This window comes from Ictalurus punctatus, chromosome 12 (assembly GCF_001660625.3).
Source record: "Ictalurus punctatus breed USDA103 chromosome 12, Coco_2.0, whole genome shotgun sequence".
Classification (NCBI taxonomy): domain Eukaryota; kingdom Metazoa; phylum Chordata; class Actinopteri; order Siluriformes; family Ictaluridae; genus Ictalurus; species Ictalurus punctatus.
In genome coordinates, this window is record NC_030427.2 from 7,615,656 (window position 1) to 7,642,501 (window position 26,846).

Here is a 26,846-nt window from a genome sequence, read left to right on the forward strand (position 1 = left end):
GTTATTACAGCCTAGTTCTCTTGTTCAAAGTATCTATCTATCTATCTATCAAAACTGAATATAGATTAGGTTATATATAAATAGATTTTATATAGAATAGATAATCATTATACCTGGTCTCCTCCAATATGGGGGGGGGGGGGGGGGGGGGGGGGGGGCACATGATAGGGGAGGCTTGGGGGGGGGCTTTAGTTACAAAAGATTGAGAACCTCTGTTATATAGTACTGAACTAATACTATGAACAAAATGACTCCATCTTTGATGTTCCATGATCAGTACATATAGTTATGTACTATTTGAAATACTGCTACAGAAATCATATTACTCTGGTAGTATGTATTTTTGAATATTGCCAAACAAGCAAGACTGGATGACATTTTTACTCCACTGATGATAAATGAATACTAGTCTGCTGTGAATCTGGAATGATTTTTTTCTGATGTGCTTTTCCATTTTGTTGCACACGTGTAGCTAGCTACAGCTGCTGAAAAGAATTCGTATGAATAAATAATAAGCATATGAGCAGAAGTTAAAAATTAGCTGGGGAGGGGTGCATTGCCGCCTCATAGCTCCAGGTTCGGCTGTTTGATCCTGAGCTGGGGTTACTGTCTGTGCAGAGTTTCACATGTTTTTGCTTCCATGTGTTTTTCTTCTGGGTTCTCTGGTTTCTTTCCTCCTCTCAAAAACATGCTGGTATGTGGACTGGCTATACTAAATTGCCCCTAGGTGTGAATGAGTGTGTGAATGTGGTGTCCAATACCGGGTATGTTCCTGCCTCACGGCAAATGTTCCCTGGATAGGCTCTGGATCCATCTGACGAGCATTAAGCAGTTACTGAAGATGAATGAATAAATGAATGAATGAAAATTAGGTACCCTGTTTGTATCTAGTGTACTGGAATAGTGCATTGGGACTGTGACAGCAAAAAAGTTGGATGTTGGATGTGTCATAGTTGCTGTGGTTTAAATATTTTTTTTATATTTTGGGAAAACCAACTAAACCACATACCACCACTAATATATCGCTGGCAGGCACATATATAATAACTGTGAGAGCAAAAATAATAACTGTGAGAGCTGGTGGAATTGGTCGAACGTTCTGTGGAAGAGGGCAGGATTTGGTCAGAATTCCTTCAAGAGCAGGTGGGAATGGGGAAAAAAAAAGTCCTAGTGTGTACCCTCTTAATAGTGTCATTTTTATGCTTGGTTCACTTTGGTTTCTCTTCTGCTAGGCCGAATCACACTTTATCGAATGTTCTGATAGCTGGGTTCCATTATATGAACCCTTAAAAATATCCAGATTGTATTTGAGTGCATATGAGGGTTCATCACCGTTGGAAGAGCGAAATGGATTTTGTTTCCAGCACTATGCTAATGTCAACAGGCCTCACTATCTTTGAGATAATTTACTGCAGTTTGAAAGGCAATTTGTGTCAGGAAAGGATGAAAACAATGATCAAGTTTGCCAAAAATTGCGATGAACTCAAAGTTTCCGTGGTATAAACTGTATTCTGCAGGCTAGTTCTTCCTGGATAAACATTAGCTCACCAACATCAACATGGTGAAGTGGTCGCTGTATGTGAACTAGAGTCACAAAGATGTTTGGTGTCTCTGGAGAGTGACAGAGCTCGTTATTTATATGGTTGATCATTGTACTAACGCTTTAGTGAAATGGTTTGGAGAGCAGGACACTGAGAAGGCTGTCATACTCTGATGATCTCTTTGTTGCGTGTTATTATATAGTATGTAGTGTGCGGAGTGTAACATAGCCAACACAATAACTAGCTACCATTTTTACTCCAATGTAACCTGGGTGGTGCAGCAGGTACCATTGAGGCCTCACAGCTACAGGGTTCCTGGTTCAATCCCGAGTTTGTCTTGAGTAGGTCATCCAGATTCTCCAGTTTCCTCCCAGCTCCCAAAATATGATTGTAGGTGGATTGGGTATGCTAAATTGTCCCTGAATGGTGCCCTTCGATGGACTAGTGATCCATGGTATATATCCCATCTCATGTCCAGTGTTCTCCACAGGTGATCACTTTAAGACTACACTGGAAGCCTGGCTTCCACTAAAATTTAATTAAAATGCAGCAATGCAATGTTTATCAAAGAGTCTATATTATGTAATCTACCGATTATATATAATTGGTGGAATTCAATGTTTTGGTGAATCAAGTGATCAAATATCTCACTGGAATATTGCGCTGTTCACTTATTTAAGTCAAACTGTTTTGGTGAACAGCACAGCCTGGGTGAAAATCTTCTTTGAAGCCTCCGACAGAGAAAGAATAGACATTCAGAGAAGCTGTGAGCCCATTAGTGTCTATTGGGCGTTTGTAGACTCACTTTTTTAATGGGACGAAAGATTAACGCTCATTGGACAACAGGCTTTTAACGCATCATTTTGAGGTTCACTCGGCCGCATGGCTTCACTGGGAGTGAACGGCGTGTGGGCGTTTTGCACAGAAAATTGGACAGTGTGCTCTGTGTTTGTCCCGCCTGGTCGCACGGCTTCTCCTTATGATGACTGGTTCTGTTTGATTGTTCGCATTCATTTCTGAAAGGTGTTGTTTATGTCTAGATAGCTAGCTGTCACTTCCTTTTTCAGCTAGCAGCTTAGCCACTTTTTGGCATGAAATGGCACATACTACTACTACTGCTACTGCTACTCCTCCTACTACTACTACTACTCCTACTACTCCTCCTACTACTACTGCTACTGCTACTCCTCCTACTACTACTACTACTCCTACTACTCCTCCTACTACTACTGCTACTGCTACTCCTCCTACTACTGCTACTACTCCTACTACTACTACTACTGCTACTGCTACTCCTACTACTACTACTACTACTACTACTCCTACTACTACTCCTCCTACTACTACTACTACTACTACTACTACTACTACTGCTACTCCTCCTACTATTACTCCTCCTCCTCCTCCTCCTACTACTACTACTACTACTACTACTACTCCTACTATTCCTGCTACTACTACTCCTACTACTACCACTGCTGCTACTACTACTACTATTACTCCTCCTACTACTGCTACTCCTACTACTACTACTACTCCTACTACTCCTCCTACTACTACTGCTACTGCTACTCCTCCTCCTACTACTACTACTCCTACTACTACTGCTACTGCTACTGCTACTCCTACTACTACTACTACTACTGCTACTGCTACTCCTCCTCCTACTACTACTACTACTACTACTACTCCTACTACTCCTCCTACTACTACTGCTACTGCTACTCCTCCTCCTACTACTACTACTCCTACTACTACTGCTACTGCTACTACTACTACTACTACTACTACTACTACTACTGCTACTGCTACTCCTCCTACTACTACTGCTACTGCTACTCCTCCTACTACTGCTACTACTCCTACTACTACTACTACTGCTACTGCTACTCCTCCTACTACTGCTACTACTCCTACTACTACTACTACTGCTACTGCTACTCCTACTACTACTACTACTACTCCTACTACTCCTCCTACTACTACTGCTACTGCTACTCCTACTACTACTACTACTACTCCTACTACTACTACTACTGCTACTCCTCCTACTACTACTACTACTCCTACTCCTCCTCCTCCTCCTCCTCCTACTACTACTACTACTCCTACTATTCCTGCTACTACTACTCCTACTACTACTACTGCTACTACTACTACTATTACTCCTCCTCCTACTACTACTACTGCTACTCCTACTACTACTACTACTACTACTACTCCTACTACTACTACTGCTACTACTCCTACTACTACTCCTCCTACTACTACTCCTCCTACTACTACTCCTCCTACTACTACTACTCCTACTACTATTACTGCTACTACTACTACTATTACTCCTCCTACTACTACTACTACTACTACTGCTACTACTACTACTACTGCTGCTACTCCTCCTACTATTACTCCTCCTCCTCCTCCTCCTACTACTACTACTACTGCTACTACTACTACTATTAGTCCTCCTCCTCCTCCTACTACTACTACTGCTACTACTCCTACTACTACTACTACTACTACTCCTACTATTCCTGCTACTACTACTGCTACTCCTCCTAGTACTACTACTACTACTCCTACTATACCTGCTACTACTACTGCTACTACTACTACTATTACTCCTCCTACTACTACTACTGCTACTCCTACTACTACTCCTACTACTACTATTACTCCTCCTCCTCCTCCTACTACTACTACTGCTACTCCTACTACTACTATTACTCCTCCTACTACTACTACTGCTACTCCTACTACTACTCCTACTACTACTATTACTCCTCCTCCTCCTACTACTACTACTGCTACTCCTACTACTACTACTACTGCTACTACTACTACTATTACTCCTCCTCCTCCTCCTACTACTACTATTACTCCTCCTACTACTACTACTGCTACTACTCCTACTACTACTACTACTACTACTCCTACTATTCCTGCTACTACTACTGCTACTCCTCCTAGTACTACTACTACTACTCCTACTATACCTGCTACTACTACTGCTACTACTACTACTATTACTCCTCCTACTACTACTACTGCTACTCCTACTACTACTCCTACTACTACTATTACTCCTCCTCCTCCTACTACTACTACTACTACTACCACTACTACTACTGCTACTACTACTGCTACTCCTCCTAGTACTACTACTACTACTCCTACTATTCCTGCTACTGCTACTACTACTGCTATTACTCCTCCTCCTCCTACTACTGCTACTCCTACTACTACTACTACTATTACTACTACTCCTCCTACTACTACTACTACTGCTACTACTACTCCTACTATTCCTGCTACTACTACTGCTACTCCTCCTAGTACTACTACTACTACTCCTACTATTCCTGCTACTACTACTACTACTACTACTATTACTCCTCCTACTACTACTACTACTACTACTACTGCTACTCCTACTACTACTACTACTATCACTACTACTCCTCCTACTCCTACTACTACTCCTACTACTATTACTCCTACTATTCCTGCTACTACTACTGCTACTCCTCCTAGTACTACTACTACTACTCCTACTATTCCTACTACTCCTACTACTGCTCCTAGTACTACTACTGCTACTACAACTACTACTAATGTTCACCTGAGTTCTGATGAATCAAATCTTTTGATGCTCATACTTAAGAGGAGAGACCTTTGGGCAAGATTTCAATTCAAAAGTTGAGCAGCACCTTTTAGCGTTCTTGGTACAGTAAATTGATTGACTGTTTACTATTAGTCTTAAGCTGTTTCTCAAATTAAAAGGACGCAAAGAACGGACTTGTGTTCTCGTGAAGACCGGGTCTTGCCAGGCAAACCTGGAAGGACAGGAGGACATAGAACGCATCTTTGTGAGAATTGAGATGTGCTGCGATGTTCCTGTTGCGCACTAACCCATCCCAGCACATTTCTAATAGAAGGACAGGGCCCTCATCCCTCATACAGTGCATCCTAAGTAATATGTTTCAGCTGGTTAATAGATTTACTGTTAACTGGCTGATTAACCAAAGTTAATTAAGCACGTTTAAATGTAGTAAGCTCTCTGTTTGCAACTGCGACCTCATGGTAACTAAAAACTAAGCTCACAAGTTTACCGTTACCTCAGGATGGAAACTAACCTAGTTTATTAAAATACTCATGATAAATTCGGGTTTTCACCAACCTCATATATATCTCAATCTGCATATTTCGATTTATTTAGATTACTGTCATTAAAAAGATGTTAAAACTACGAATGTATGGGTCAGGCTTCAGTCCTCTACTATTGTTTTGCCTCAGTGAATTCTGGGACTTCAAGCGGGTTCGGTGCACCCAGTCTTCAATATCAAGAACACATCCGCGTAATTGAACTACGGCGGATGATGATGATGACGCAGAACGAGTTCACAAGGATGCAAGATCGCATAAAAACGCATATTGAGAAACGGCTTTATATCCCAAATTCAACAAACGTGTTCGAATGAGCACATTAATATAAACATGTATACATTAAATATAGCCACCACCCGTGTACTCGGGAACGGCGGTGGATCCACTATCACCCTGAACAGGAGGAAATGGTTACTGAAGATGAATTTGTTTGAGCAGCTTAGCAAAAGTTAAAAAAGGAGACTCTTAAGCACTTTGCTTGCTTGCTTTGCTAACTTTTCTCCTGCACAGCTAATCAGAGAGCTTTCTCTAATTTAGCATGCTTATACTGATGAGTGATAATGAGGACCAACTAGTGCCACACTGTTTAAAAAAAAAAAAAAAAGGTTATGCTCAACCGCAGACACTCAGTGATTGGCCAACACTTGGCTGGATGTGCTTCAAAACTGGTCAAAGAGAAAGAGATTTTATTGTTTAATCCAGACAGTATGTTTGTCCATTTACCCATCAGTGCAGTTCTGCTACGCTAGCATTTAAGAGTGGATGTTCCCAGCTACACTGTGAGTGTTTGCTTTACCACTCTGATTGTGTGTTTTACTTTGTGAGGCTGGAATAACAATCAGCTCCCAGTGCATGGCTAAAAATAGTTCACTATCATTTACAAACTGCTATCGGTGGGCTTACCATGCTCAACCATTAGCTGCTATCAGGCTATGCTTTTTTTTTTTGCTTTTTTTTTTTTTTAGGTAAGCTGTACAGTATAAAACAAGCAAAACTGGATCCGACTACAACTACAGACTTGTTTCCTTTGGAATGTTTCAGTGCTCTAAGTCTGAGCTGAGAGTTTCCATAACCAGCCTGAGCACAGAGAGCTGCTAGAAAACAAGCGTGTGCTGGGCTCACTCTGCTTTGTACCTTAATTTGTCCCTGTGGAACATGGAGCGTGGATCTTATTAAGAATTTCCATGGTAAAAAAAAAATTCCTTCACGGAGATGTTATCTAGGCTATTTGAAGGTAGAGATGTGGCCTCATTACTGAATTTCCTAATTAGGAGGAGTGTATTTTGAGCTATGGCAAACGCTTAAGAAGGACAGAGGGAAGGAAAGAGAATACATACGTTGCTCTTATGCTTCCCAAAGAGTTCGTTTTGTTTCAGAATTTGCTGAGCTTTCGATTAGTCTAACCACCTGAACCACCTAGACTTCTGCTAATGTTGGAAACACTTTGATACATGCACAGTATTATCACTACCAGACATTAGATTAAAATTTATTATGTATTGCTGTCTAATTATGAGTTCACATCCCATGTCAACATTTAAAGGGACGGTTCACCCAAAAATGAAAATTCTGTCATCAATTCCTCACCCTCATGTCGTTCCAAACCCGTAAGACTTTCGTTCATCTTCGGAACACAAATGAAGATATTTTGAATGAAACCTGGGAGATTTCTGTCCCTCCGTTTACAGTCCATGTAACCAAAACTTTCAAGCTCCAAAAAGTCCATAAAGGCACCGTAATAGTAATCCATATGACTCTAGTGGTTTAATCCCAATTATATGAAGCGATACGAATGCTTTGTGTGCGCAAAAAAACTAAAATGAAGTGTTTATTCACTGAATATCTTCCGATATTCCGATACGTTCACGAGAGAACCACAACACGTGCGTGTCGTGTTGATGCAAGAATTGACATAAAAATGCCCAAGAGGGCAGACAAAAAAAAAGCAAGTCCTTTTCTGTGAAAGTCGAAATCTGCAGACATCTTTGTTACAAAGATTGTTCTACAGTATGCGACTCAGTTCGTGTACAGCGTCCCTCTTCCTCTGCTGTAAACAGTGCAGTGCTTCCAGGTCCCGTTGTATCGCGAGCGCGGATGATATTTTGTGAATAAAGACTTAATTTTTGGGGTTTTTTCACGCACACAAAGCATTCATATCACTTCATATAATTGGGATTAAACCACTGGAGTCACGTGGAATACTTTTACAATACCTTTATGAACTTTTTGGAGCTTGAAAGTTTTGGTTACATGGACTGTAAACGGAGGGACAGAAATCTCCCAGGTTTCATTCAAAATATCTTCATTTGTGTTCCGAAGATGAACGAAAGCCTTACGGGTTTGGAACGACACGAGAGTGAGGAATTGATGACAGAATTTTCATTTTCGGGTGAACCGTCCCTTTAAATACAGGTTTTCATTAACATGTTCCTTATGAATGGAACATGCTCTTTTACATCTATATTGTATTAACACACCCTTTAATCTGTGTTATACTGGCTGTGCCATTCTGCATATGTAGCTAGTTTCAGTTTGACTCTTTTGGGAGTTAGGAGATATCTGAATTTGCCTATTAAGAACAAATAGCACATGCAAAAAACTATTTATGTATCGGTTTCTCTCCTGTCTTTGCATACGATGTCATTCATGTAACTACTCCACCGCACAAACCTTGCACACAAAAATTAGTGTCTGTTACTTTAGTACGTCATTGCCAAAGTGTTCAAAGCATGGCTTAATCAGTGTATAGATTAACGACATTGTTAAATATATATAGACTGCACATCATTAAATGTTCCTTGTATCTTGTATGTGAATGATCTTGCAGTTCTGACATTTTCTACTTGTAGCACTAATACGTTCCTGTAGTTCTTGAATTGGACTTGCAATACCAAAACTGTTTTGGATACCAAGCTCATAAATGCCCATCCTTAATAAACCACATGACACCTTTCAGATACTCTGAGAGGTCCCCAGTCCCTGTGACCACAATGAGTGCCAGCCTGTAATTAGAGCAGTTCTTTTAGAAAACAATGCACATAAATGACTGTATCTCTGAACAGAAAAAAGTGATCCTTGACAGCTTAAAGCATCTGCGTGGTCTGGATACCATTACAAGTATGGACATAAAAAATATGTCAGTATAATTTGTGGCAGTTCTTTTTTTGTGGTATTGTTAAGTGTACTGGGAAGGAGCCTAAGCAGTAACTATCAAAGTACACATATAGTTGCCTATAATGTTAAACAGACACACACACACACTCTTGTAATGCTATGTATACATCCATGCTAACTAATTTTAGCGTTAGCAACTTAAAAATTTTGTCTCTCTTAGGATTTAAAAAAAAAAAAGAAAGGTCTAGTTTCTGTAAATTAAAAAAAAAGGCCTTTTGTCCCTACAAAGATATAAAAACATGCCTCCCAAACACACACACACACACACACACACACACACACACACACACACACAGTTCTTGTAGTTTTGCTCCGGACTCTCGGAGAACTGCACACTCATGTGGTTGTGTTTATGCTGAAAAAGGGCTTCACTACATGGAGACTCGTGCAATTATCACATATTTTCTGACCCTGTGATTATGCTCTGACCTCATTTAACCTTTTGGTTCCGTTATTTGTAATCATCTTGTAAAGTCTTCTAAGATTTTTAACACTTCCACGTGAGCATGCTCAGTTTCAAAAATGAGTTTCAAGTCTATGCTGAAACAGTGGGCTCATTTGAGCCAAAAGGCGTGTAAGGCCTTCCGTGGAAAAACAAGGGCTCAAGCATTTAAACCATAAATAGGCCATCCTGGCGTTCACATGCTTTTGTCTTATGATTTATAGTCTGCTTTCCTACTCTTGTGCTTGTGTTTTTTCTGCCTTAGACAAGCACAGAGTTCTTGCTGCATGAGGGACTGCCATTGCTACAGTGCCTAGTGGGGGGGGGGGGAGAAGCAGGCCTACCTTGACGTGCTCTTGACAGGATGATCAGCAGATGTGACTGAAAGAAGATTCTGCATGCCAATACACTTATAAAACTTCTCTTCCCATTTCCCTTTGACAGAAACTCCATCACCATTGTAGGGAGATTACAATGCTTTACTTGCTGCCAGTGTTGGGCCCTTGAGCAAGGCCCTTAACCCTCAACTGCTCAGATGTATAAATGAGATAAATGTAAGTTGCTCTGAATAAGGGCGTCTGCCAAATGCCATCGATGTAAACGTTATTTTCAGAAACACAGCTCATTAGGTCATGTAGGCCTGTTGGGTTAACATGGACGTGCATTCGGAGACAGACCTTTCCCAGAATTGCATGCGTTGCATTTTGATTCAGTTTTCCTTTTCACATCAGAGAAACCATTAATAAAACTGTTTGCACATCTGAACAGAACCAGACAATACTTTTTTTTGTAAATGTCGGGTTACATATGTAATCGTGGTTCTAGGACTAAATGGAAGCTTTCCCTTCAGAAGAGTATTCCCATTTGCACGTTTCCTAATAGCAAAGTCATCATTTCATGACTGTGACCTCACATGTGCAGCCTATAAAAGGCCCCTGCTATGGCCATTCTCGTCAACCCAAATGACCAAGGTGGCCTTGGCAGACCTCCACTCAGTGGTAGAACTTCCTTTTCATCCGGACCACCAGGGCGATTTCCTTCTGGGTTTTTTTTTTTTTTTTTTTTTTCTGGACCTTTTGTATATCAAAGGTCACAAGGGATTGTAATACATCCTGATGCCGCACCTCACCAGACAATAACAGACAGCACTCGTATACAAATACTATATTTTATTGCGACATTCAGTCTGTAATATCTAACCGTGAACTCCATGTCACTTCCTCAAAAATCTCAACATAGACACTCGTCTAAGTGGCACGCAGAAATTAGCCATAGTCCGCATCGAATGGTATTTAATTGAAGAAGGCACCTTTTGACCAATAGATTAATCTGTCTTTAGACAGTGGAACCCCCTTATGCTGTTTGCCAAAGCACATAAACAGTTTGTAAGCGACCCACCGGCAGGCAATTATTTCCACATAATGCGTGAGAGCCCTCACTGGACCGACTAAGGCACGTTCTGACCTCCAAGAGCTGATTGATTGATACTTTTATTGACATAGTGCAGCATCATCATCTTTGAATGCTGGATTTGGCTACAGTGTAACATTTTTGAAATCCCAATGCAGATCCATGCAAAGTGAAAGCTTCTGGTAAGTTGCACAATCTGCTTCGGACCAATTCCATGTCCCATCGTGGAATCACTGTTTTGCGTGAGGATGAGAGACCTTTCAAAGCGTTTCGACTAGTTTAGCCAATGCTGACGTACACTTTTAGGGAAGGCCAGAAAGAGATTCTTCTAGTTTCATTGTTTTTCAGACCCTTTGTGTATATCCCGGTATGCTGTGGTTATATTCAGGGGCCATCATTTCAAGGTGTGTGGTCTGTTGTGCAACATGACCCTGTTCCTCTGGGACAGTAGGTCTGGTCTGATGGGTAGCAGGTATTGAGGGCCGGTCAGTAACATCGATGGCAGGTGGATCCATGATCTGTCCAGACAGAATGGGGCTATCAGAATCACTGGTTGCATATAGTGTCAGTGATAGCATTGGGAAGGCATACAGCCATCGATTTATCCTAGTCATGCAGCAGTACATCCTGCCCCAAAGCTTCTGTCTCTACTCAGTGCATAAACCAAATTGGGCTGTCTAAAACTGGGCTGTCTCCAACAGAGATGTCTCTTTGTTTGCACACAGATCAATTTCTGTTTTGGTATACATGTTGGAAATGAACAGAACCACTTTTCCATCCATCCATCCATCTTCTATACCGCTTATCCTTTCCGGGGTCACGGCGAACCTGGAGCCTAAACCCAGGGAACATCGGGCACAAGGCGGGGTACACCCTGGACAGCGTGCCAATCCATCACAGGGCACAATCACATACACACTCACACACCCATTCATACACTACGGACACTTTGGACCAGAACCACTTTTTTTGTGGATTTTCCAACCCCCATGTACTGTATAGGCCTGCTGCAAAGCAGTCATCCATGAAGTAGGCATCCGTTAAATCTATAGTACAAAACAATCATGTTGGTTTATCAGATTTAATCGAATTGATTGCCAGGCAAAAGAATGTTTAAGTTATGATCTCTGACGTATAAATAAAAATGTAAGGAATGTCTGGATTGCTGCAAGTTTTCATTCCAAGCATGCAAAAGCCACGCCTGACCCTACGAGTGTAATTTTTGTCTTCGGTGTGGGTAGGTGTCGTTCAAATTTGGATGTAATGAACACCTGTGTGGCTGGCATGGTGCTGCAGCAGGTAGAGTTGCTGCCTCATAGCGACGGGGTACTACGTTTGATCCTCATCTCGGGCAACTCTGTGTGTGAAGTTTCATGTTTTTTCCATGTTTGTATGGGTTTCCTCTAGGTTCTCCGGTTTCCTTCCATCTCCCAAAAACATTCTGGTAGGTGGATTGTCTATTCTGCATTGCCCCTGGTTGTGAATGTTCGTGCGCACGGTATACACAGTTCTCCAGGAACCTGACCAAGACAGCACGTTTATTGAAGAATGAATAAAAAACCTTTGTGAGAAAGATGGAGAACCTACTGTCTTCGATAGTAAGTCTGATCACTTAAATTATCGCAGATTGTGCTTCGAGAAAAAGATAAAGCAACCCTAATCTGAAACAGAATCACTGTTAGGATCTTTTAGAGCAGTGTTGTTTTTGGTTGTTGTCGATAGACTGCATGGATGTTTAAGGAAAACACACATCTGTAATTTGTCCAGTTTGCATAAACTGTTATTTAAGCTCAAGCTGTATTTTACATACATCATCGATCATTTCCCTGCTCGAAAATATGAGTGAGTTCATCAGTTATTTACCTTGTTTAATAAGCTCATTTAAAGTCCAAGATAACAGGGAACGCAAATTGATGGACCATGGTTCTCCAAGACTGGAGTTAGGGCTCTTTGTTGTAGTCCCAGTACAGTCCTCTAGGGTGCCCTCATTTGAAGAAATTTAGCTTGTTGATTTTTCGAGCACAGCTTTATTGAAATTAAATGTTAGTTGTATAAGCAATTGATGCAGTTACGATGGTTTCTGGTTTGTGATCATTGCAGCTCAAAGACACCAGTAACCACCTAGCTAGTTGTGTAGCTAGTTAACTAGCAGTGTTGATGATGAACATGAACAAGATCGAACATGCTAATCGCATCCTTTCTTCATCAGGGAAAGAACTGGATACTGTGGACTAAAAAGATTATTCGTTTTAATTGTGGATTTTTCAGTTGCGTTTGATAAAGCAGGTCTGTCCCGATGACAACAGAATATGTAGTCACTACCTATCACTAACTGTACTTCCTGCTGCTTCTCCTCCACTCAAATCAAACATTCAGTGCGTGAGCATGAGGCAGCGTGATTCATGCCCCAATGGGCCTCTATTAGCACTTTCTGCAGTTCTCATGTTTGACCACTAGGCACAATAATAACTCTACTGAGCTAAATAGTGTGCCGAACGTGCTTCCCTATGAGTGCACAACATCCCGAATAATGAACATGCCTGTGCAATATGTTTTTTGTTTTTCTTTTCAAATGTTGATCACTTGAAAGATGTAATTAGTATTTTTAAAGAATTTAAAATGTATAGAGTTGTAAATATATGACTTGTAGTACTTTAGGTCTCTCCGGCCATTGTAGTTTCTAAACATTTGCCTCATTGTATTCTGAGGTTACATAAGCGCTGTTAAATTAGGACTCTGGTCCAGTATTGTTCAGGAGGTTGTTGACTTCCCAATAAAAGTTCTCTCAATCGTGTATTTAACAAGAATGTGGAAAAATCACACCAACACTGTTACAAAACAAAAACCTGAAGTAACATTAAAATATAATATACAAGATGAAAGAGCTATAGTGGCCAACAGGCGTTGGACGTTTCACTGTACAACTGTATAGTAAGTTTAATGGTCAAAATGCCTCTCTCCGGTGTTACCCCGAAGAGGGGAGTTTCCATGTTGAGACTGGTTTCTCGACAGGTTTTTCATCATTCCATCTCAGTGACTTTTTGTTTGCTACTGTCGCCTCTGGCTTGCTAATTTGGGCAGAGTCTGTGTAAAGCTGTTTCCTCAAGGTTGTGTTGTATTCCTTATATACTATGCTATTATAGGGCTCTGGCTATCATCTGAATAGAACCTGATTATAACAGATTTCCTCTAAGAAACAAGCCAACTTTCTGTAAGCTTCTGTTGCCAAGTAGCCATATCTACATCTGCATCTGGATGTCTACAAAGCTGCCCTGTGACCGTGTCTGTTGTTCAAAGCGCTATATAATTACCATTTAATCAAAGTGCTTTAAGATGACATAAAACACCTAAGTGGATCAGAATGCATGGCACATCTGATCTGATCTGACACCAGTCCAATGGAAATAGAAAAGGTGGTGAGGTAGTATTCGTGCGGCATAATCACCTATCCATTAGGACTGTCGAGCTAATTGTTATCGACTTATCGTACAATATATGGACATGAACTCGATATCGCCCTTTAAGCTGCGTGAGCTGAATGAATGAACGAACGCCGGTAAACTGAAGCGCTTTACTAGCGGGTGAATTAACTCATCAAGACACATACTATACGATCAGATATATATACACAACATAAACGCAGTATTACAACTTGCTTCTGCACAACGTGACGCGAACGCACAAGTGAACGTAAGTAAGGCGCTAAGTAGAATGGTAGTAGAACATTGTGAATACGCTCTTTCCGTAACTATGAGCTAAAACACCGAGTAAAGCATGAAGAAGTTATAATATTGTATTACGGTATTGTACTCACTGTAATGTTGTTGTTATTATTATCTCAGTAGATCAGGTTTTCACAAGGGCAGTTTTCAGTGTTCACAGTGTTTGGATAATTCGTTTAACTTCTGTAGTTTCTCACCAACTAAAATGCAGTTGGCTAATATTCAGTGCCGTTTTAGTCAGAGTAAAATTGACTACAGTTTTAAAATATGACATGAAATACTGACTGAAAGGATATTTTCAGAAGACAAAAGCAGTGACGGAAATCTGTGTGGAAATTAACACCGGAACTGGCTTGAGAGCCTAGGTTAAATCTTTTAGATTTTGATCATTTTATGCACTTTAGTTTAAAAATATACACACTTTGTTTACAGTCAGGTTTGTTCTATGCAGTTAACAATGTAACACAGTGCTGTTTGGTTTGTATTTATTCTTTGCGCCCTCTTGTGGACTGTTGAGGTAGTATTTTCCCCCTCACTGGAACGATGTATTTAAAATTCAAAACCAATTCGAATATAATTAAAATTATTCTAATATAATTAGAATTTTGGAAATATTTCCGTGAAAAATATCATTATAATCAGTGGCATGAAATGGTCTGAAATTGACAAAAATATTGTATATCTCAATTATTCCTGGAACAATAGATCGTCCAACAAAAGTAGTTATCGTGATAGGCGTATTGTCGGAATGACGTAGAAAATTCAAATAAAATTATATATGGGGAATGTAAAAATGACCTTCATTCTTCCGTTAAATAATTTTCAGTAAGCACTTTATCCGTATCTGGGTGGTTGTGGATCCGGGACTATCCTGAAACTGGGTGTGATGTGGGAAAACACCCTGGATGGGACACAAATGACATTGTTGTTCTAACTCTGTTCATTAAATCAGTTCATAACCTGACAATCTATCTGTAATATTAATATATTGTATTTCTGTTACCCAGTAATGGTTTTACTCTGATTTCTGTATGCGATAAAGTGTGTTAAGGGCTTTACCAGTTTGTTTCATCTATCAGACTGGTATTCATGCAGCACAGTGAGCACCTTGATGAGATTAAGGAAATGTTTAATCACTGAAAACCTGTGAATGGTCTGGGCAACGGATTGGATTAAAGTATATAAAAAAACAGCATCTTCTAAACGCAAGCTCACAAGTTACTTTTCTTTGCTGTCACAAATCAGACCTGCTTCTGAACTAGCTGTATATTCGCCTGCTGCTTTGTGTTTCTCATCTACAATGGTACAAATCTGGTTGATTCATCTTGATGCATATGATTTAATTGCTACGAACTATTTAGTAGCTAGTGAAAATAAGTGGAAATGGTATGCGGTTAGAAGAGTCAGGATTGTACGTAGAGATTCACTGGCTATTGTTTTTTCTTTCTATTTTTATATATGATTTATTTGTTTAATGTACATTTCTCTTATTCCTCTCTTCTTAATTGTTGAGGGTTATAATGTTGATGGTCTGTTAATGTGAGCAACTTCATAGTCAAATTCCTCAAAAGTGAATCATGCTTAGGCAATAAAACGGATTCTGGTATTGATTTATTTATTTATTTATTTATTTATTCTGCTTTAGTTGTTAATTCGCTGAGGATTACTTGGGTACATTTTGTTTTTTAGGGTAGGATTTTCAACTGGTCCTGATTCCGCATGCAATTTATTTCTATTTCTTTGCTAGGCGGAGGCAAGACTGGCGGCCAAGCGGGCGGCCCGGGCGGAAGCTCGAGAGATCCGCTTAAAGGAACTGGAGAGGCAGCAGAAAGAGGTGAGACTGTTGTGGTCAATCATACTAAAATAAAAATGCTATTACAGTTACTACTACTACTATTCCTACTACTACTGCTACTACTACTGCTACTCCTCCTACTCCTCCTCCTCCTCCTCCTCCTCCTACTACTCCTACTACTCCTACTACTACTACTACTACTACTACTACTACTACTACTACTACTACTACTCCTACTTCTACTACTACTACTCCTACTGCTACTACTACTGCTATTACTACTACTACTATTACTACTACTACTCCTACTACTACTACTACTACTGCTACTATTACTGCTACTACTACTCCTACTACTACTACTACTGCTACTACTACTACTCCTACTACTCCTACTGCTCCTACTGCTACTACTACTCCTACTGCTACTACTACTCCGACTACTACTGCTACTACTACTCCTACTGCTACTACTACTCCTGCTACTACTACTACTACTACTACTGCTACTACTGCTCCTACTACTCCGACTACTACTACTACTACTATTACTCCTCCTCCTCCTCCTCCTACTACTACTACTACTACTCCTACTGCTACTACTACTCCTACTGCTACTACTACTCCTACTGCTACTACTACTCCTACTACTACTACTCCTACTCCTCCTACTGCTCCTACTACTCCTACTGCTACTACTACTCCGACTACTACTCCTACTACTCCTACTCCTACTACTACTACTCCTACTACTACTACTAATACTACTACTACTACTACTACTACTGTTCCTACTACTACTACTCCTACTCCTACTACTACTACTACTACTACTACTACTACTCCTCCTACTACTACTGTTCCTACTACTACTACTCCTACTCCTACTACTACTACTACTACTACTCCTACTACTACTACTACTACTACTACTCCTACTCCTACTACTCCTACTACTACTACTACTCCTACTCCTACTACTACTACTGCTACTACTACTCCTACTCCTACTACTCCTACTCCTACTCCTACTACTCCTACTCCTACTACTCCTACTACTACTACTCCTACTGCTACTACTACTCCGACTACTACTACTACTACTACTACTACTACTCCTACTACTACTACTCCTACTCCTACTACTACTCCGACTACTACTACTACTACTACTACTACTCCTACTACTACTACTACTACTACTACTACTCCTGCTACTACTACTCCTACTCCTACTACTCCTACTCCTACTACTCCTACTACTCCTACTACTACTACTACTACTCCTACTGCTACTACTACTCCTACTGCTGCTACTACTACTACTACTCCTCCTACTACTACTCCGACTACTACTACTACTACTCCTACTACTATTACTCCTACTACTACTACTACTACTACTACTCCTACTGCTACTACTACTCCGACTACTGCTACTACTACTACTGTTCCTACTATTACTCCTACTACTACTAGTCCTCCTACTACTACTGATACTACTCCTACTGCTGCTACTGATAGTACTAGTAGTACTACTACTACTACTACTACTATTATTGTTATTATTATTATTATTAGTAGTAGTAGTAGTAGTATTTATTAGTTATTTGTATTTTTTATATTGTGTTATATTTTTTGTACATTTTTTTTTTTCTGCACTGGAAGCTACTGTCGCCAAGACAAATTCCTTGTGTGTGTAAACATACTTGGCAATAAAGCTCATTCTGAATAATAATAATAATAAGAAGAAGAAGAAGAAGAAGAAGAAGAGGAAGAAGAAGAATTTATATAGCTGTTTTTCAGTGAAGTCCAATGAAGTGTCACAAGGAAAGGTTACAAATAATACAAGCAACTAGAACCATATATATTACAACACTAAGAAACAAACCAATGGTTAGTTTCCAGTGAAGAATTTACATCTAGATTAACCTCATTCCTGCTGAGATTCTTAGACAAAAGAGTTCCTCAAGAGTTCCTGGCATCCTGAAGGGTTCTGTCTGAAACCTTCACTGATCTTCACACAACACTTATTTGTATGATTTCACATGATTAGAAGTTTTAAGCATTTCCCCAGACGGACAAACTGAAGATATTTTTCCTCTTATGGAGCATGCGCTGTGTAAAGTAGAACATACAACTATAAGACGTGCGCAACCCTGTTATATTCTTTACAAACAGCCTCAAGATTACAGGAACATTCTCTGAGCTGAAGTACCATGAACCATGTACAGTCATGTCTGGTTTAAAGCCCATTAAAAGGTCCCAAAGTAGATTAGTAGGTCGTGGTGCTTGGGAGTGCGAGTGTGAACTTTCGCCGGTTAGCATTACAGACTTGTGAATAAGGGGCTCTGTGTTTGCAGTCGTTTTTTCAGGGTTTCAGGTTTTTGTCCAAGGGGTAGATTTCGTCAGTGGGATCAGTATATGTGCAGCACCTGGTGTGATTTTTCTCAGGTAAGTAAAATAATGACTCAGCACTGTACTATATATCTCCTCTGTAGGTCTGTTGGAAGAAAACGATCACTCAAAATCATTACGATGTTACTTTGGTTTAATTTCTTGGAAAATTTAGAGTTAAGGAAGTCTGATCTTACTTAAGTCTGGCACAGTTAGACATATAGTTGGTACTGATATTAGATGAGCGGCTAATATGTATTACCTATCGGCAGCTTGACAATGAATCTAACAGGGATTCCTCTTATTAATGCATTATATCACAAGCTCTGATCAATGGCATACTAAGAATGACGTGGGACAAAAACTATTACGTACATGCTTGCAATTAAAGGCAGATAGACAGCTGCATTCATGGTTCCTTTGAAATTTTAAAGCGTTTCAAGTTTGTTCTACTGGCTCAAGCCATGTTTACTGTGAATAACAAACACGATAAACAGATTGGTTGTAACCCTTTCGTTCAAACTAACAAAACAAAGGTTCAACTTACGGTCCTGACATCTGTCCTTGTAGGGTTGTCACTCTACCATAAACATATCTCACGATACCATTCCCACTGACGTATCACGATACCATGCAATATTGTATTCGTTCGTAATTCAAATCTAGAAAATGAGCCAAATTTACAGAAATATATAGCTATAAATGAAAACAATCAATCCAAATTCTCCTCTGAATACTTTATTAATGACAATGAATAACTGGAAATCTTTAAAGATATTAAGGTAAAGAATTTAGGTTAAATGAAGTGTCACTAACCTTTGTGTATTCTGCAGTGAGATGTGTCGTTTTAGAGAAAACAGTATTAGCTGCCGCACATACAACGTTACTTACGGTTCTACTGTACTGACGATACTACAGTTTAAAATTACAGTGGAATCTGCGGTATTTTAAAGCTTTAGTATCGCAATACTACTATATTACCAGTATACCGTGCATACCTAATGTCATGTGTAAAAATAAGTACACCCCATGGAAATTGTTGGCTTTTTTTTTTATATATTTGGACGAGCAGACATTTGGTCGTCTTTGAAACAGTGCCCGATAAGGAAGATGATACACTTGAACAAAACCACAAGGAAAATTTTCGATCATTTATTCAACAGGCATATCAATAGATGTGATATTCTTCCGTGGGAAAAGTAAGTACACCCTTTGCCTCAGAAGCTAGTATTCCCCCCTTTAGCAGAAATAAATTATTGTAGGCGTTTTCCATAATCGTCCGCCAGTCTCTGACATCTTTGACTTGAATTTGTGACCACTCTTTCATGCAATATTCTTTCAGTTGCAAGATGTTTGAGGGTTTTCGTGCATGTACTGCCCGTTTCAAATCCCCCCCACAACATTTAATTGGGATTCAAGTCCAGGCTTTGACTAGGCCATTCCATAACCATTCATTTCTTGTTTTTGACCCATTCCTTGGTGGATTTTTATTAGTGTGCTTAGGAGCGTTATCCTGTTGAAAGGTCCACTTTCGGTTCAATTGCAACTTTCGGACAAATAGCCTCACATTATCTTCAAGCACTCTTTGACATGATACAGAATTTATACTGGAATGAATGAATGCGAGCTGTCCAGTTCCTGAGGCAGTGAAGCAACCCCAAACCATAACATTTCCACCACTGTGCTTCACAGTTGGTATGAGGTGCTTCTCCTGAAAAGCTGTTGTCGGTCTGCACCAAACTGGTCTGCTGTTACTTTGGCCAAACAACTCTATATTTGATTCGTCTGTCCAGAGCACGTTATTCCAAAAGGTCCGGTCTTTGCCTATATGCTCATTGGCAAACTGTAGTCTTGCAAAGTCTTTTTCCTGGCACGCCTCTAATGCAAAAATCTGCCTTCTGTTAACAACAAATAATCTGATATGAATGTCAAAAGTGAACTATATTGATGTCACTTTATTTTATTTTATATTTAAAAGACAGGAAAGGCTTAACCCTGCTGGCTCATTTATACCAGCTGCCCCTACATACAGTACACATGAGGCACATAGTTTAGCTGTAAATTAGCTGTTTGTTCCAGCTGAGAGACTTCCTTTCCAAGCTTTAAAACGGACAAAAGCTAATAGGTTTACAGCAGGAACAAAACCCTGCCAATGGCTTGTTCTTAAGGGCTAAACATAATACAATTACGCAGCTTTTTTTTTTTTCTTTTTTTTTTTTCCACTGACTCCTATGTTGTTTTTGGACATATACTAACACACATCACCTTCTTTTTTTCTCTCTGCATAACCGTTTCTGCTTCTGCATCCTGGTTTTCCTTTTAGATTTATCAAGCTCAAAGGGTAAGTTCTGTTCTCCAGCTCACTTTCTCCTCCTTTCCTCTTACACATGTTTACCAGTTAATCCAATATCAGTGATTGTGCTTGATGCTTGAAATATCATGGGTTGGAAAGGTATGATTTTGAGGATGCAAAAAGAAACGAAAGAAAGCCAGCTCGTGCAATTTTGCATACGTGATGAATACATACAGGAAAACGCATTAAACATGATGTTTCACTTTCACAAGCTGGATTTGTTTGTATGATAATTCCACACCCATGATGCTTCATCTTTCACCATCTTCTCCTGTGTTCTCTTCCGATTTCTCCTCTCTTCCTGTGTGCAAACAGAAATATTATGGGCTGGACAGCAAATGGGGCCATATTGAGCAGTGGATGGTATGGCATGTAAAAAAGTGTCATGCAACATCGACATTAGTTGTAGCAGAGATGTTAAATAATAAACACGGAATGAAATGTACTCTGCAATAGATATATAAACGACATTGCATGTACATGATTACAATATAATTTGATGTATTTGACTAATGCTGCATGTGTTTAATATCTAAAGGAAGAAGTAGGAAACAATATCTTATCACGCTTAACTGAGATGTCATTAACAAGCAGCAGTCACATGACTCCGTATAAAACGTTTATAGCTATTGTAGTTCTTAACATGCTCTAAACCTTGTGTATGACAGATTAAGCGCTTAAGGCATGCCCAGTATAGTCATCGTGTGCCGTGATTCTATTTTTTATCTGAAAGTTCTTTCATCTTTGCCCTTTGACCTGCAACTTTGCTGCTGCCTTTATCTCTTTTCCTGCTGCATTTGTCAGGAGGACAGCGAGCGCTACTCCCGCCACTCAAGGAGACACACGTCGGTCTGTACCATTTCCCTTTGCTTTGCTTTGCTTTGCTTTCATCTTCCAATTCAAGAGCAAATGCAGTAACTTGTGGTTTATCTTCTGACAAAGTGACCATGTTCTAACTTAAGGTGTATAAATGTACTCGAAACTCCTTTTACAGACGTTAGGTCAGGAATTAAACATGACGGGGCATGCTGTTATAGGAAAATAAGCAGGGTGGTAAGCTCAGTCTGGCTCCACGCTCCAAAGACTTGAAGCTGTTCAGTGCTGCTTGTTCATGAAGCCAAAGGTCTACATGTTGTATACTAGCAAAGCATTACAAATTTGTGTTGTTCTCTCCCTTGCTTAGATCTCAGATGACGAGGAGCGGATGTCTGTTGGAAGTCGGGGCAGTTTGAGGGTTAGTATCAGTGAAAACCTCTGCTATCGCTCAGCATGACAGATTTCTCGTCATGATTATAGCATATGCTTTTGTTTAGAGCTGCAACAACTAATCTATAAAATGGATAATGATCGATTATGAAAATCGTTGTCATTGAATCTCATTATCGAGTATCGGGGTACATTTACTCATCGCGTTACCTCTGTTCCGAAAGCAATCATCGGAGAGTACAGGCCAAAGTTGATGTACTGTACACTTACACTATGCACTATGTACTCTACCATCTAGTGTATGAATTTTAGAAGTGTAGTATTGTATCAATTGTTGTTGTGGTTTTTTTTTTTTTTTACTAAACAGAAGTATAAGCCATTTCCCAGTCGAAGGCACACGACGTCATATGCATGCAAAGTACCGCTGCTAGCTTTAGCAGATACCCATAGTCAACGACAATGACTTTCTTCAGTTTACTGTTTGTCAACGTTACCTTTATATTAATGAAATTGTGCACAACACATGAGCTACAAAGTAAGCTGGAGGTATCCATTACCTTCCCTCTGCCTTTTCTGTACCCAAAATCATTTAGATATGACAGTAATCGAGCCATTATTAATTACAAAAAAAACAAATTTTGATTGAAATACAATAAATGACAATATATCATGCGGCCTAAAGTATAGTAGCTTTACAGAGTAGATATTCATTGACTTAATAAATAAATAAAAATGTTCATACCATTTATTTAAATCCTATCCTGCATATCTCAAATTGACAACACACATGTGCAGCAGTGTCACTTCACCGATTAACTACTAGATGGCGCATCACAGGTGTCAGTTCAAGAGGTTTTTACGGACCTGCTGGCTGTTTAGATATCAATGCCACTAAAATACGTGTAATCAATTTTATACACACAGAGATTTAGGCTTAACCTCCGCCTGAACTGGACACTTTCTTCTGATGTACTTCTAGTTCATCGTGTGTAAGAAGGATGTCCTGGATCAAGTGCTAGTAGACAAGTTGCTAATTCTGAATATGGCCCAGTAAGAGGAAGAGGTCACTGTTTCTTAATAGTAATTATTTCACTTTTTTTTTTTTTTTTTTTTTTTTTGCATGCGCACGTATGCTTTTGTCTTTACGTTTCCTCCTTATCACCAATGATAAAGATCTTAAAAATCATAAAGATCATATGATCATAAACCTCATTCATCTAATCTGCTTCTGTCTCACAGAATAACTTGCACTCATAATCTTCCTCTCTCTCGCACGGGGACACGGATTTCTTATTCCAGTAAAACAGCAGATATTCATTTAACGAAACGCTCCAATAATAGGCAAAGGTTCAGCTCGTAATTTCTTATTCGAGCTAAAGCATGAACTCCAAAATGGACTTACAGTGTGAAAGTAAAAATACTGGTACTACTGAACCTAACCAGTGACAGGTAATCTCTTAAACGTTAGCTAGCATAATAAAAATGCTGTTGATACAAACTAGCTTGCTAATGCTAATACTTAACTGGTGAGAAGCAGTAGGTATTATGGCACTTTATTTATTTATTTATTTTTAGAAACGTTAATGATTATGTTAATCCGTACATTCGTGTAAGACGCTGTACTTGTGTGTAGGTGGACAAACAGCAAATCAAACCTAAAATGTAGAAAACATGGACATATTTGCATATGTTGGACTCTGTTGAGAGACTATTCGATTCAGTTCAATTTTATTGGCATAGAACTTTTAACAATGGACAGTTTTAATAATGGACAAAGCAACTTTATGAAAATATAGAAATTCAGTATATACATTTTTAAATGTATCTCACATGAGCAAGCCTGAGGTGACGGTGGCAAGGGGAAAACTCCCCGAGACGATGTAAGGAAGAAACCTTGAGAGGAACCAGATTCAAAAGGGAACCCGTCCTCATCTGGGTGATGAACGGACTTCATTATAGTTTTCACCAGAAGTCTATTTTGTTGACGTTATCACCCGCTCACTGGTGGAAAACTTGAGTGCTAAACTGTTCGTGGCAATTGTAGTCCTAAGCCATCATAGCATTTACTAGATTATACAATTATATAATGATGTGTTCTGATATAGTATGTAAAAGTAAAAAAAAGAGATCTTAATCGAAAGAAAAACTTCCTACCTTGGCATGTTTATATCTATACAAGAGGGTTTTTTTTTTTTACTTTATTTTCTGTGCTTTCATGTTTTTCATTTGAATATCTTCTCCCACTTGCTTGCCATAGAGAACTTGCCTTCATCCAGACTTCAGAATGGCCGGATCTGTGTCTGTCGTTGCCTTTTCTGTTCCTTTTGCCACATGCACATCTGTCTTACACACTCCATACTTGTTGGTTCCTCCTTTCTTTTCTGCACACAGCATGTGTTTTCTCACTCATTCTGTAATTCCATTTCATTCTGCTTCCCCCTCTTCTCCAAGTCGTTTTCACTTCGGTTCAGTATATCAGAGGACAAGCAAATACTACATATATCTTTAATACTACATTCTGGGATTCTGCATTATCATACACTGAAATCTTGAACGTACCTTTCTTATTAGTTTCACTGTAGGTATTGAAAATTAATAGAAGTTACTGAATAATGTGCCTTAAGACAGTCTGTACAGGATTTCACCGAGTTTTTTTTATTTTTTTTATTTTATGAGTGTTGCGGCCAAAACTGTTTGATATTGCTGCGGATTTTTTCGAAATTTGTGATGCAATTTGCAGATTTTTATTTATTTATTTATTTGTTTGTTTTGAAGAAAAATCCTTAAAATAGTGAAATTGCAGTTGCACCAAATTGTTTTGCGTGGGCTTTCACAGTGATGCTTGTCAGTAAATGAGACCTTTTTGGCTGTATTTGTGTCGTTGCACATGAATCAAAGAGGGCTTTAACTAAATGCGCATTGTGATGATGTCATATGACGCATCTTGATGTAATGAGGGACTCCTTAAGATAAGTGGTGGTTTAGCGGTTAAGGCTTTGGGTAACTGATCGGAAGGTCGGGGGTTCAAGCCCCAGCACTGCCAAGCTGCCACTGTTGGGCCCTTGAGCAAGGCCCTTAACCCTCTGTGCTCCAGGGGGCGCTGTATCATGGCTGACCCTGCACTCTGACCCTAGCTTCCTGACATGCTGGGGTATGTGAAGAAAAGAATTTCACTGTGCTTCTACTGTATATGTGACCAATAAAGACTCATATATAATCAGAGCCATGATACAGCGCCCATGGAGCAGAGAGGGTTAAGGGCCTTGCTCAAGGTCCCAATAGTGGCAGCTTGGCAGCGCCGGGGCTTAAACCCCCAACCTCACGATCAGTAACCCAGAGCCTTAACCGCCAAGCCAAATTAAATCTTCTGCAACAGTCAAGATGAAATGGGATGTATTGTCCTCTTCTGGTTGTTGAACAAAACAAACAAACACACACAAAAAAAACCTAATAGCCCTGACACAAAATCTGCTTGTCCTGCTTACCTGGGCTTTTGATTTGTCCACCCCTGTACTATAAGTTATTTATCCATGTCCCTTTTAGTTTATCTCTCTGTATCCGCTTTAAGCCACTCTGACCCATATCCTAGACAGATCATCACAGTATACAGTCTGATCTTGTTTTTGGATTAGCGTGATTACACATGGCCACCAGATACTTCACTGAAAATACTGCTGCTTAGTACCCCTGGCCACCTAAGCATTTATTTTATAATCCTTGCTTTTTATCCTTGCCTAAGAGTAACACGGTTGACACAAATAGCATTATATGGGTGAATTGGAAGATGATCTTGGCTTAACACATTTGCAAATTAAATTTGCAAAGATCCTCGGATGCTGGTGTTATTGCTTCCAGACGCATCATGACAACCGCCTACATTGCATTAGTCTCCATTGAAATAGAGTGTAACGGCTAGCAATTGCATGTGTATGTGTGGCTATGGTTTTGAAGTGGATAACATTATACCACATCTTTTCTTTTAAATCTTCTCATTCAGTCACTTCCTCTTGGGGATGTCCACTAATCTAGACAGCTAACTTCCTGATATGTATTACCCACGTTTTATTCAGGATTTGTTGTGAACTAGGTTCTGTCACTCCTTTCCTTCTGCTACACTGAGTTGCCTGTTTATCAGTTATGCCTACCTTATACCATAAAGAGATGTGTTGCAAGCAGTGGCAGCTTGTCTATAGGGCAGAACTCAACCATATACTGTATATATCACTTGTTCAACAAATGTTTCACAGATACAAATCAGTGTTCTGTTCACTTGCTCCCCTTTCTAGATATTGCACCAGGGTAGTGAGGTGCAATGGGGCAGTCGCAAAGTTTTTTGCATTTGGTTTGTAAGATACGTATACTGTATTGGGAGAGGGGAAATCCTGGTATGCAGTGGATAATGTCCGTCCATCAGAAATGCATGCGCAACATGGTGACCGTGTCTCCCATGCAAAGGCTGAGAAGATGAAATGTGTGTCTCCCTCTTCTGGGATTTTGTGGCTAGGTTTTCGAGATGTACCTGGAATGGAAACGTTGATGAAACTAGCAACCAATCAAAATGAGCTGCTAGACTGTATGCTGGAGGATTGCATGTTGTCTACTCTGATAATTCATTAGATAGTATACTATAGCATAAGGC

General features: G+C 39.7%; 1 protein-coding gene across 12 annotated transcripts in view; it reads left to right on the forward strand.

Annotated features, from left to right (window-relative positions):
* Positions 1–26,846, forward strand: part of lrrfip1b (leucine rich repeat (in FLII) interacting protein 1b) — a 60,453-nt gene that overhangs the window by 15,395 nt on the left and 18,212 nt on the right. For 5 of the 12 annotated variants that reach the window (XM_047159005.2, XM_047159009.2, XM_047159014.2 and 2 more), the window contains exons 2-6: positions 16,204–16,290; positions 20,972–20,989; positions 21,317–21,364; positions 21,806–21,850; positions 22,185–22,235. In XM_047159005.2, the coding sequence (XP_047014961.1) occupies positions 16,204–16,290; positions 20,972–20,989; positions 21,317–21,364; positions 21,806–21,850; positions 22,185–22,235 (249 nt within the window). The other 7 variants (XM_017482261.3, XM_017482266.3, XM_017482267.3 and 4 more) reach the window with 5 other exon arrangements.